Source organism: Catharus ustulatus, chromosome Z (genome assembly GCF_009819885.2).
Source record: "Catharus ustulatus isolate bCatUst1 chromosome Z, bCatUst1.pri.v2, whole genome shotgun sequence".
Lineage (NCBI taxonomy): Eukaryota > Metazoa > Chordata > Aves > Passeriformes > Turdidae > Catharus > Catharus ustulatus.
Genome location: NC_046262.2, coordinates 67,826,021 through 67,839,016, shown reverse-complemented (window position 1 = coordinate 67,839,016; position 12,996 = coordinate 67,826,021). Strand labels below are relative to the sequence as shown.

General features: G+C 41.5%; 1 protein-coding gene across 19 annotated transcripts in view; it reads right to left on the bottom strand.

The window, feature by feature from the left end:
* Positions 1-12,996, bottom strand: part of PPIP5K2 (diphosphoinositol pentakisphosphate kinase 2) — a 57,057-nt gene that overhangs the window by 38,063 nt on the left and 5,998 nt on the right. For 10 of the 19 annotated variants that reach the window (XM_033084662.2, XM_033084660.2, XM_033084646.2 and 7 more), the window contains exons 2-4: positions 2,483-2,678; positions 2,043-2,133; positions 995-1,080 (exon numbers count right to left, since the gene is read on the bottom strand). In XM_033084662.2, the coding sequence (XP_032940553.1) occupies positions 995-1,080; positions 2,043-2,133; positions 2,483-2,678 (373 nt within the window). Of the gene's footprint in view, positions 1-994; positions 1,081-2,042; positions 2,134-2,482; positions 2,679-4,097; positions 4,495-12,996 lie in introns of all 19 variants that reach the window. The other 9 variants (XM_033084645.2, XM_033084643.2, XM_033084647.2 and 6 more) reach the window with 1 other exon arrangement.

Sequence of the window (12,996 nt, the reverse complement as noted above, 5' to 3'; positions counted from 1 at the left end):
CCCTGGCCGGCAGGAGCCGCACAGGGTGGACGGGACTGGGCGGCCATGGGTAGCCCCAGCCAGCAGGAGCCGCACGGGGCGGGTGACAGCCCCGGCCGGCAGGAGCCGTGTGGGGAGAGAGGGAGCCTCGAGCTGCAGCAGCCCCGAGGTGCGGCAGCCCTGAGCCTCCCCAAACAGCAGCAGCCCCAAGCCGTGCCTTGCCAGCCATTGCCAGGTGCGGGCAGGAGTGCTGGGGCCCATGCATGGGGAGGGTGCTTGGGGCTGCGTTAAAAGGCTACACCAATCAGTGAAAAATGTTTGCAAATTGAGCACCTGCCAGTAAATCCTGCAATCGTGCGAGTCCGTTACCAATTCGTTACTTTGTTGCACGCAGCATGGATCCTCGCTGCAAAAAAAAAAAAAAAAAGGTGCGCCTTATAGTCTGGTGCACCTTATGTATGGAGAAAGTTTGGAATTTTGCCGACTCCCGGAGGTGCGCCTTATAATCCAGTGTGCCTTGTAGTCGTGAAATTACTGTAATGATTGTAGTTAATAGAATATCCTGGATGCTGCTGTCTTTGGAGACATATTAGAAGCTCAGTTTGAGTAAGGAGGCCCTTATATTCTAGTTGTTCTATGATGTCTGTAAGATGTATGGTGTCAGAATCATACTTCTCAGGTGCACACTTGTACTGCCTTTGGCTGAGATGGGGTTAATTTTTCTTCACAGCAGTTGGTATGGTGCTATGTTTTGAACTTGTGACAAGAAAGTCTTGATATTTTTGGTAATGCTGAACAGTGCTTACACAGCCTCAACCTCTTTTCTCTTTCACATACTGTACCCCACAGCCAGTAGGGATCAACCCACAACAACACTTCAAATGCTGGCAAAGAAATCAAACTGCAAAAATTAGTTGTCTAGGCTGTGAAATTTAGCTTTCCACTATGATTCTACTGTTCTCCAGTGGAAACAAAGAGATGTTAATGGTTGATATTTCTTCTCTGTTCTTTTTACCTTGGGGATTGTTTGGATCACGGTTCAGAACTGCATAGCGGGGAAGTAAAATGCCTTCAGCTTTAAGAATACCATAGACTTCTCTTCTAGAAGAAAAGAAGTATTGCACAATGAGCCAAGAAATTGTGCTAATATTTGCATCTTACAATCCATGAGTAAAGGAGGAGAAAAACAAACAATTTTTTTCTTCAAATCACACAAGGTAAGGTTACATATATAATACTCTATTTTACTAATATAATGCTATAAAGGTCACTGACACAGCCATACCTTTGCAGTGATCTCTTCAACATCAATAAAAATGCACTTTGCAATGCCAGTACTTTCCTCCCTGGCTGTGCAATAGACATTTGCACAAAACAACTGTCTTGTTTAATGAGATTTTTCAACCTTTCATTTTAAGCTTATACAGAACAGTAACTGGACGTATCCAAAGTAGGAGGTCTGCTCACTGTTCAGAAGGTTCCAGTGTTTATATCTTTTCCTCACCATTGTTTTATTAATGTTTGCTAGGCATGACCTCAGCTCAAAAAAAAATTCACTTTCAATAACCACATGACCTTTGAGTACTCACATCTTCTGTTAAGTATCATCTTTACAGAAAAATACTCTGCAAATCACATGAATTCTACAATTATCTGAGCCTGTACAGCTTCTATACATCCCTATCCTATAGGTAGTTTAAGAGTTTAAACATTCTTATTTGCTAAGCTTTAGAAAAATGCATCACCAAATTTTTAACTTGCTAAATCTTCATATGTATCAATGTAAAAACAGCAAAAGAAGAACACACACCTTAAGACACATCCCAGAAAACTGTGCATACATTAATAAAGTGTAGCATTCACTGCAATTTTATTTAAACTACTGTACAATCATGGAATCACAGAATGGTTTGAATTAGAAGAGATGTTAAAAATCATCTAGTCCCAAACCCTCCATCATGGGCAGGGACAATACACTGGAACTGTTGCTTATGCAGTAACAACAAATTTATATAGTCTCTGACAGAAATGGCTTGCTTTAAAGGGTGATTAGTGTTATTTACCTGTCCTGTATGTGATACTGCATATTCAAGTCATTGATTATGAACGGATTCCTGAGTTTTGCATAGGCTACTGCTTTGTCCAGTGGAAACCCTAAAATATTTATTAAGAAAACAAATCAACATTACAAGACACATTACCAGTAAATAGTTTGGGACCTTTGCATGAACCTTTGCACTACTTCCACTGGCTTAAAACATATTTACTACTGGGACAGCTCTTCTTATATTTTGTCAGACAAGACTTTCTCAAGCCATGTAAACAGCATCATTTTAAAAACTTTCACTTCAAAAATCAGTTACATTATATTAAAAAAGACAAAAGAATCACTTCCTAGTAAAACCCAATAAAACTGCAAGACAAAAAACCTAAAAGGACTTTCAAAGGACTTAAATAATTCAGCTGTCACAAGTATTTATGGTATTATTATTACAAGATTTACCTTTAGAGTGAAAAGAAATGAGACAGTCACATAAAGGCCAGTTTTCTACTGGCTCATTCAAAATAACATCTTCTTCAAATATCACCACAGTTATATACTTAAACATGGAGAGACGTTCAAGAATTTCTTTCATTGGTTTGGACTTTGATTTCTTAGCCATGGAACAAATCCCAACTGCGATTTGTCTTTCTGGTGGCTGGAAAGAAGGTGGGGGAAGGGAAAAGTAATTATTACATGTTCTCAAAACACAACAGGGTTTTAGCAACACAATACTAGAGCAGGTATTTTCTCTTAAAGTTCATGTTCTGCCTTTAATTTAGTTTTTAATCAGGTAAATTGCTATCAGATAACAAAATGCAACGTAAGAGCATAAAACACTGCATCCACACAAAAAATGCCTCAAGAGTGAAACTGTGGCATACAGTTCATCTACTTTAGACTAAAATTAACTAGCAATTGATTTTTCAATTATGTCATTTTTTCCTGTCTAATTAACAATCACAAGGCCTATCATCACCTATTATTACAAGTGAATTATGAAAAGGAAAATTAAAAACCAAGAACTACTCTTCTAGATTTCTGAACTATTAAGTGCATAAATAATTTCACTTTTTTTGCATATTCTATATTTACTTTCATGTTAAACTTTCAATAACTCTTTTCTGTCAGTGGTATTTCTAAAGGCAAAAGCCAACTTACTCTGCTCTATAAAGGAAACAAAAAGCCCACAGAGCAATTCTTTAATTTATTGCTTTTTGAAAACCCAGCCAGTTACCTTCCCTTGCCAAAACTGACTCACTTAACTGAACTACCTGCTAATTTTGCACTGCTACTCTGCATTTCCAAGTTACTTTTAATCATGGAAAGTGCTTTAGCAATGCTGTATTGCATTTAAACTTTTTAGACTTATTTACAATTAGTGAAAATGCATTCTATTCCATAAAGGGCAATATTGCAAGAAGAACAAACAACAAACAGTCAAAAAGCTGACATGATGACTCATGCGTAATAAAATTAAAGAGTTTGTCTTAAGCAAGCTAAAAATCAGTGAGCACAGTGCTGAAATACAATTCAGAACACTTAATAAAGATAATATACTAAGGTTAACTTAGTATGCACTTTCAATATACCAAGACAAAGAATAAAAAAAATAACAATCAAGTCAACTCTGAAGCAGTTAACAGCGCACATAAGAAAAATTCGCAGTAATTGTTTTTGTTTCCAACTATCCAAATAAATAAAACAGAGGCTTATGCCATCATCAAATTCATTCTCAGAATCCAAATCAAGTCTGCAAACCATGCACATCAACCTCAGTTGCCCTGAAACTCTCTAAAATCAAGCACATCTACTTCACAGTTCAAGGTATACTTAATTTTCCAGCATCCTTCTTTTCCAAGCATTACTGAGAAATCATATCTGAACATGAACAATTGCTCAGTTTGGAACACCATTTCAGTACTAGACTTATGTGAGTTAATGCCATTTTTGAAAAACAATTAAATACTGAGAAATTTTGAAAAAATATTTTTAGAAACCAATTTCAAAAAATTTGGAAATCAAACATAATGCTTGAGAATAAAGAATAGTAAACAAGTGTCCCTACAATACATACAGAGTCATACTCTTCCTCCTCTTCTTCCCCATGGTCATAGAAGTGTTCATAATCTGTAGATCTGGCTGAATCCAACAATCCTTCTCCATCTTCACCCACAAAAAATCTGGGAGGATCATTCTCTGTCGCATTAACAGACATGGTTACAGGACCTATAGAAATCTATGCAAAAATTGCAGGCACTCTGGCAGGTGAGATCCTGGGCATGTTTCCTACTGACTTGGGAACACCAAAGTCCCCTGCTTTTTGACGTTGCTTGTGCAGGGTTGCCACTGTGATTGCGTTGTTTACCAGGTACTGTTTAACTCATTATCATCTGGTCATTTCACATTAGAGCTGCGGCTCCAAGAAACTCACAATGTGCTGCTGCTTCCCTGAGACGGTATGACTTTTTAACCTAAAATAAATTGACAAAAAAACACCCCCACTTGATAAAGGGGATAAAGGGAGATAAAATAAACTCATCTTATTTAGAAAAAGTGTTTGGATAATTATGTACCTCTGAGCAAAGCGTAAGAAATAAAACAATGTGCACCACACGCAGTCTACACTTTCACACGTATGTTTAGAGCATGCATGCGAAATCATTGCAAAATTATTATCAAACTACGATACATAAATTTTAGAAACAGACAATATAACTCACGGAGGTAAAAGCCGGCAAATGCATTTTTTCCTAACTTAAGAAGGCTTAAGTGAAGAGTACATATTGTACATGAAAAATACAATAAAAATATTCTCAAATATTTACAATATTTAACTTACTATCCATATCATTAGCTGTTTTTTCCACAGAAGTTCTGCAATCAAATGGCAATGGCAAACAGTAGTGTTAATGAAAAAAAAATCCACAATTAAGCCTACTAAAAAAACCCTGGTCTTGAAACTCGAGTGAACTATTGCAACAGCTTGCAACACAGTGTTGCCTTATTTTCACTCTGAAAAATCAAAAATTACAGAGATGGACATGAGCACTGCCTTCCTAGAAAAGGACTTCTAACTACTAATATTGTATCCTTTTAACCTGTCATGTGAAAATAGAGTAACAACTTGTATACAGAAACAGACCCACAGATCAGGCATCTGTTTCAAGTAGGTAACTGATGCTGTGAGATGTATAAGGCTTCATAGTATTAATTATTATGCATCACTACTACTTAGCAAATTTACGAGCAGTTACTTGTTTAGAAGCTCATCTGACCCAAAGGGTTAGGTTGTTTATTTGTAGGTCATTACGCAAGTGCCATTCAACAATGATGTCTCAGCAAAATTGAATTTGTTTTCAAATATCAGTAAAAATTACTTTGGCTATCCTATGAACTAAGTGAAGCAATAGTAAATTCCTAGAGGTGGTTGGTCAACCATTCAGCTTCCTGTAAAGGGGGATGGTAAGCAAAGCAAAAAGCTGCCCAGAAAGAATCTGTCCTAATTCAGAGGCTGCGTGTGGGTCAACAATACTGTCCCAGTTTTGGAGTCAAATTGCAGGAGAAAATGCCCTAGAATGAGCATTTCCTCTTAAAAGAAAAAGTCCTTTAATAACTGCCTTTTTGTCTGCCAATGAGAGAAATTCATACCAGCAGGTGAAAGAGTAGGAAAAATACCAAACAAAAATCCCCTTGCTTATTAACAACAAAAAGCAAAACAAACAAACAAACAAACAAACAAACAAACAAGTGGAGGGTACCCGTAAGGCACAGAAAATGATTGAATAAATGCTAGATATCAATTCTCAGAAACCTAACCTCCACACATCCGGACACCCACCAGAAAAAAACAACAACATCAACAAAAACAACAAATCAGAAAAATGCCTGGGCAAAAAAAATACACAGGCTGATTGCGTGGCACGGAAAACAAAATGGAAGCAGGTCACTTTTGTCTCTGGGAAGGCGAAGCCTAGATCACATAGCAGCCCGGAGCAGAGCACATGGGAAAGCTGAATTTCTGGCGTGGGTCTCCTGGGTCTCTTCCTCACCGCACCAAAGTTCGTGGATTTTAATGTCCTTTCTCATGTTGGTTCAGCTCCTCTGAGATCTAGAGTTCAAGGTGGTCCTGACGGCTCCCCGGACAGGCCGAAAATAAAAACAAGCCAAGTCGAAAACAGTTCAAGGGAACAAAAAAACAGTAAGTCGCTGAGAGGATTCCCAATACAGCCTCCAAGCTAGGAGATGGGAAGGCAAGGGAAAAACAATCCTTCTTGCTTCAAGCTAGCAAAAACCCAAACCAACTAAAAGAAGATTACAACATCTGAAGCACCCGGAGAGAGAGAGATTGAACAGAGCCCGCGCCTCGCGTTCCCAGGCTCTGGCCCTGCCCCCTGAATCGTCTTAAAGAAACTGCAGACATTTCTGGGCATAAAGCAGATGATTAGGGAATGAAGTATCACGATAAAATCACCCCAAGACAAATACAAGAGCTTCAGATCCAGAAGTTGAAACTGAGCTCTGAACATAAAGATCCTGGGCTCACAGAAGACGATTTAAAAGATTTATTTCTTAAACTAATTTGCTATGTATCTGTTGTCTTTCAATTTCGCTAACAAAAATTACTTTCACTTAGAATGTGAAACTGCAGCTGTTTGCCTTTCAAGCAGTAAAAACAAGATGAAATTTCAAATACCTAATTCATCGGACTCTCACGAGAGTTAGAAATTGGGTGTTGAGGTAAATTAATCCTGTTTATGACATGGTAAAGAAAGAGTACTTTCCAAATATTATTTCTAGCAAGCTTCAGAAAAGTAGAGGTTATTGCCAACATCTACTGGTAACTAAAACAGAGTTTTATAAACGTATTAAAACCAAAAAAGACACCTCTCCCCAACCTCTAATAAAGCCAAAAAATGAAGTTCCTCTTGTATTACCTTCGATCCCACTACCCAAAATCTGTACATTAGCAACCAGTTTCTTAACAGCTTACTGAAACTTAGATTTTCTCATAAAGAAGGAAGAACGTCGACTTGAAACAAGTAAGTTGAGGTCTTAGAACAATTTTTAGGCCTTCCTTCCCCTACATATTCCTGTAGTACATTTTGTGAGAGAAGGAGAAATTAGGAAGTTTGTGTACAACTGGTGACTGGTTAGTTCATGGGGATACCTGGCACTAACCAGTCACTGTAGCCAAAAAGGATTACTTCTCAAAGCATGTAAAATCCACACAAATAAATTGAAGGGAAAGAGCAAGATATTGTCTACAAATGACAGAAAGATATAACCTGACACATTTACTTCCCCAACAGACCTATCTGAAAACTCATTATTCTGCTACCTTCCTCTTTCAAGAATCTGGAGACTGATGTTATGAGTGGCAAGTACATTACAGTACGGTTTCATGTGCAGAAAATAGACTTTGAGCAGTCACACAGTTCACTTGGAATTAACAGATTATTTTCTCCACGATTAACATTTTTCACCCATTTGAAGACAAACGAATAACTAAATTGTTACTCCATACTACCGTCACTAGGCCCTAGAGTTTTCATACCATTTGTAAAAGTAAAACTGAAGGATACAGATCAGACAAGGATAAGGATGTTTTTCAGGCTTATAAATTTCTGCATAAACTCACTTTTTTTTTTTTTTGCATAAAAACCGCCATTTTGATGGTTGCCAGTTTATGTCCCCGATAGCAGATACTACAAGCTACTGTCATTAACACAAATTTGTATCAGGATATATTTAATAAATTACAGTAATTTCAAGAGTATAAGGCACACTGGGGTTAAAGGCGCACTTCCCGGTGTCGGCAAATTTCCGAACTTTGTCCATATATAAGACGCTCCGGGGTATAAGGCACACTTTCGTTCGCAGTGAGGATCTGCGCACAAGAAAGTAATCAATTTGTAACAATCATGCGATCACGGGTTTTACTGGTAGGCGCTCAATTTGCGAGCTGTGCTCCCCCCACTGTGCCGGCGGGAGCCCCGACTCTCCCCTGTGCCACAGTGCCAGCGGGAGGGAGCCCCTGCTCTCCCCTACCCCATGGTGCCGGCAGGAGGGAGCCCTTGCTTCCCCCTGTGCCGCCAGCAGGAGCCCGCTCCGCCCACTGCGCAACAGAGTAACCAATTTGTAACAATTGCGCAACTGTGGGTTTTACTGGTAGGTGCTCAATTCGTGAGCTTGGCTCAGCCCACGGCTCACACTTCCAGGTCGGCAAATTTCTGAACTTAGTCCATATATAAGGCACTCCAGAGTATAAGGCACTCTTCCAGGTTGGGACCAAAATTTTAGTCAAAAGAGTGTGCCTTATACGTGTGAAATTACTGTATCTAATTTTTAGAATTAATGCTTTCAGAGATGGGAATTAAAATTCTTTCCTCTCAAATACTACAATAAAAATTGAGATTCCCTTCTTTTTTGTGGTATGTGGAATAAAAATAAACCAAGAAAAAGGACAAGCAAAGAGAAATAGTGACTGCAACTGCAATGAGCAACTTAAACAAGTCTCCCAAACACCATCTACAGTTATCTGATATCAAAAATGCAGTAAGACCACACTTGAGTAAACACATGGTTCTCTAGCTATATGCCAGGAAATAATAAATGGCAGAGCAAGAAGATGGAGTTGTCTTCCGGCTTCAGAAATACTATTAGTGCTGACTGAAGAAGCTTCCACAACATGGTGCCCTATGCAGAATTCCATCTTGCTGCCCCTTTGCTGGGCATTGGTTTTGCCTTTCCTTGAGACCTTGAGATGCAGAGAGGGAGAGCCCCCCTGCTTTTTTGGGATTTCTCTAAGAGGGTAGAGGAAAAGAGGGGTTAGAAGATTAGAAGCAAGTGAAGGAGGGTGGGAGGCAGTTGCTAGCCCACTCGCTTTTGGCTTCGGAGGAGCAAGGTTATTGCTGCTAGCCTGGAGCTGCCTCTTCTGTTGCTAGACCCAGCAATGTCCTGCGTCACCTTGCTATTTTCTGAGCGTTTCCACCTCTTCTCCATCTCTTCCCATCTGGGACACAGCCACCATCACCCCCAGCACTCCTACAGCTGTGGGGTGCGCATCTGCTCCACCGGGAATCTGCCAGCACTCACTGCCAGCTGTGACTGTAACTGTGACGGCAACTGCACCAAAGGGAAAGTGCCTGCAGCTGAGAAGGACTGGAACTGGGTTACTGTTCTGTTTGCTGTTAATTTCATAATTGTTGTTTTGTTTCTCTTGTTAGATATACTAATAAAGAACTGTTATTCCTATCCCTGTGTCTTTGCCTGACAGCTCCTTAATTTCAAAATTATACTAATTCAGAGGGAGGAATTTATTAACTCCATTTCAAGAGAAGGCCCTGCTCTTCCCTAGCACACACATCTTTTCAAACCAGGACACCCTTGAGCATATAAGTCTTCTCAGGGTCATTTTTCTGCATTAAGTGAGCAGCAGCAGCAATATAAGGCAGAGATACTTTATGTTAGATCTTGCACTTGGTGCATGAGCCTAAGCCTCATTAGACAGTGAATGTTAGACAATTATGTACTCATTCCAGCCATGAAAGACTGCATGGTAAGCAAGACAAAACCTGAAGCTTTGTGTTGGAACATACACTGACCTATTTCCAAAGAGATAGCATGAATAAAATCCAGACAACAATCTCCCACTGTGCTATGACCTCTTCAAGTAAAATTAACTAGACTGTGTTCTGTTTAAACCTCACCTGTTACATTACACTTCTCTTTCATAGCTTATAGATTTAAAAATCTTCACTCTTTTTGAAAAATGTACAGGTGCTCTTAAAAAGACTTTCAACCAAATGTGTGGCCTGTCTGCAACATGATGTCTTAGCCAAAAGCACAAAAAAAAAAAAAAAAAAAAACAAACAACAACAACAAAAAAAAACCAAACAAAAAAACCCCCAACAACATTCTAAATATATAAAATCAGAGATTTTGATAGCCTGTGCCCTGCATTCCAAGTTCCATGTTTACTCCAGTGGTAATCTACAGATTTTTCTTCGAACAGAACATTTCTCAATTTCCACAAGAATATTCTAAAGAAATTTCAAAGCATATTCTGAAAGAATAAGCCAAAACATAGTCCTCACTGTGTTAACAGATATATCCATGGTTTTCCTGTCCCTATTCCACATGTCCCATTCCAGCAACTCAGTAATCCAGCCCCAGTGTTTCTAATATTTACTTAGACCATAATAAAGATTGATATTCCAGTAACTGTCAGCAACAAATCAGCTCAACACAGTAGCAGTTGTCTGAGCAGTCATGAAAAAGAGGCTCAAACTCACATTTTGAATACTAATAAGAACATATACAACTCCTGTACAAACACAAGCATTTCACCAGATTTCCTTTTTTGTCTCTGCAGCCATCAGAAGTAAAAATAAACACTTTCTTCACTGCACACTAATGGAAAGCAATGGAACAAAACTATAGAAAAAGTGCTTCTTATCTGTTATTGCAAGAAAAAAAGATAACACATCATACATTAAATAGCACAAAATATTTTTAAATTACCCACCACTCAGGAAAACAACTTTTAAAAATGCCATTATATCAAAATGGTGACATTTATATTGTGGAATTTATCAAATGACAAAGAATCATAAGCAGTGCTCATCTGTTACACGATTCTGCACATATATATGCATAATAGCAACAAAACAGACTACTGCCCTGTGCTCTACCTGCATATTGCTTCTTTTAAAGTTTTACTTTTTACTGCTGTAGGCATATTCCAAGTGTACCCCTTATCAACAATTTAAATTACATTATTAAAACACAATACTGCTAATAGCAATTCTTCAGATACTCTCAAGTCGAAAAAAGATTTTTAGTATCTTCCTGCTAAAACCACTATAGCTAATATTTTAATTATCAGTACATTTAACAGCAAAAATGTTTGCCTGAATCCTGTTTGAGGCATTTACCTGTTTTAAAACAATTCTGCAATATGATTTATGGTGTAAGAAACCAAAGACAGAGAGTTTGTTGGGTTGCTGGTGATGCAAGAAAGAAAGCATGAGGAGGAAACAAAGTGGAAACACAAGACAGGAAGACAGGATCAGTGGAGTCAGATAGCTGAGAGCACCATGTGCTGCAATCCCAAGAGTTCTCTGTGCATGTGTGACACCTTTCTATAGATGATTCAAAAAAAGTTAAACTTAAATGTGAGACTTTAGAACTACTAGCAAGAACCCATACTCAAAAATAGCATTTTTTCAGGTCTGACAAATACAGTAATTTCACGAATACAAGCCGCACCAATTTGACCAAAATTTTGGTGGAAACCCGCAAGTGCGGCCAATATTCCGGGGCGGCTAATACATTAACAAAATTCTAAAAGCTGCCAACACGGAAGTGAGAGCCCGCGGCAGCCCCAAGCCAAGCTGGAGCCCGGCCGGCCCCGGCAGAGGTGGGAAAGCCTGGCAGAGGCGGGGCCAGCAGTGTGGGGGGCGGGCGGCAGAGCCTGAGCCAGCAGGGCGGGGCAGGGGGGGCGGGGGAGCCCGGGAGAACTGGGGCTAGCAGTGCAGGGGAGCATGACAGAAGCAGGAAGGCTGGCGGGTGGGGCTGCCTGGCAGCGGGGGAAGCCCAGCAGAATCGGGGCCAGCAGCGTGGGGGAGCCCGGCGGTGCGGGGGCCTGCAGTGCCGGTCAGGGCGAGGAAACGCGGTGGCGGTGCAGACGGGAGGGGGCGGCCGGCGAGCCTGGTGGCGGCGGCGGCAGCCCTGCCGGCGGGGCGAGCGAAAGTGGCGCTCGCGAAAGCGGCGCTCGCGAAAGCGGCGCTCGGCGAGCGAAAGCGGCGCTCGCGAAAGCGGCGCTCGCGAAAGCGGCGCGGCGCGGGCGTGGGGCGGGCGCGGCGCGAGCGAAAGCGGCACGAGCGAAAGCGGCGCGAGCGAAAGCGGCGCGGGGCGGGCGCGGCGCAGGGCGGGCGCGGCGCGAGCGAGGCGCGGCGCGAGCAAGGCGCGGCGCAGGGCGAGCGAACGCGGCGCGAGTGAACGCGGCGCGGCGCGGGGCGAACGCGGCGCGGGGTGAGCGGCGAGCCCGGCGGCGGCGGCGGCAGCCCTGCCAGCCGGGCGAGCGAACGCGGCAGCGGGGCGGTGCTGACGGGAGAGGGGGGCCAGCGAGCCCGGCGGTGGCGGCAGCACCACCCGGCCAGCCCCGCCGAGCCGTGGCACTGAGCTGGGCCACCCGGCCCCGTCGGCAACCATAAGCGGGCCGAGCCTGCCTGGCCCCGCCCCGAGCCAGTAAAGCCCGCTATGCCGCGATCCTGTTACTAATTGGCCAATTTGTGAAAGCTGCGCACGGATTCTCGCGACGAACGAAAGTGCGGCTAATATTCGGGGTGCGGCTTATCTATTGACAAAGACAGCAACATTGTCGAGGCACCGGGGGTGCGGCTTATAATCCGTGCGGCTTGTATTCGTGAAACTACTGTAACAAGGAATAGAGAAAGGATAGTCAAAAGGCAGAAAAAGAGGAAAAGGATGCCAAACACAAGCTGCTGAAGACAGTAAACCATAGGCGACTTGTTTACTGCTGCACCTTACACAGCAAGAGATACATATTCTCTTCAACTTAAAACTGGACAGAATTTAAACACAAAATTTCTCCTGTGACATGTAATCAATAATAAAAAAATTAACATTTACATACAGATGTGGTTCTGTTCCACCACGCATCATGTGAGATGCTGAGCAGTAGCTGTCAGCACTTTACTGAGATGGACTAAATCTAAAAAAAATTATTGAACAGCTTTATCCCAATATTTCTTAACACAAATAATGTTATAGTCAATGCCTGCTAATATTTCTCCACAATAGCAAAACCTCAAGATCCCCTTTTTCCTTCAGGGCAAAGGATCTCCCGAACACTTCAACCCCTCACGACTTTTTCCACGGTTTATAGGAATTTTTAGTGTAGCGTAGTCCACCCTTACAGCTTATAATAAGATTTTTCAGCCACCCCT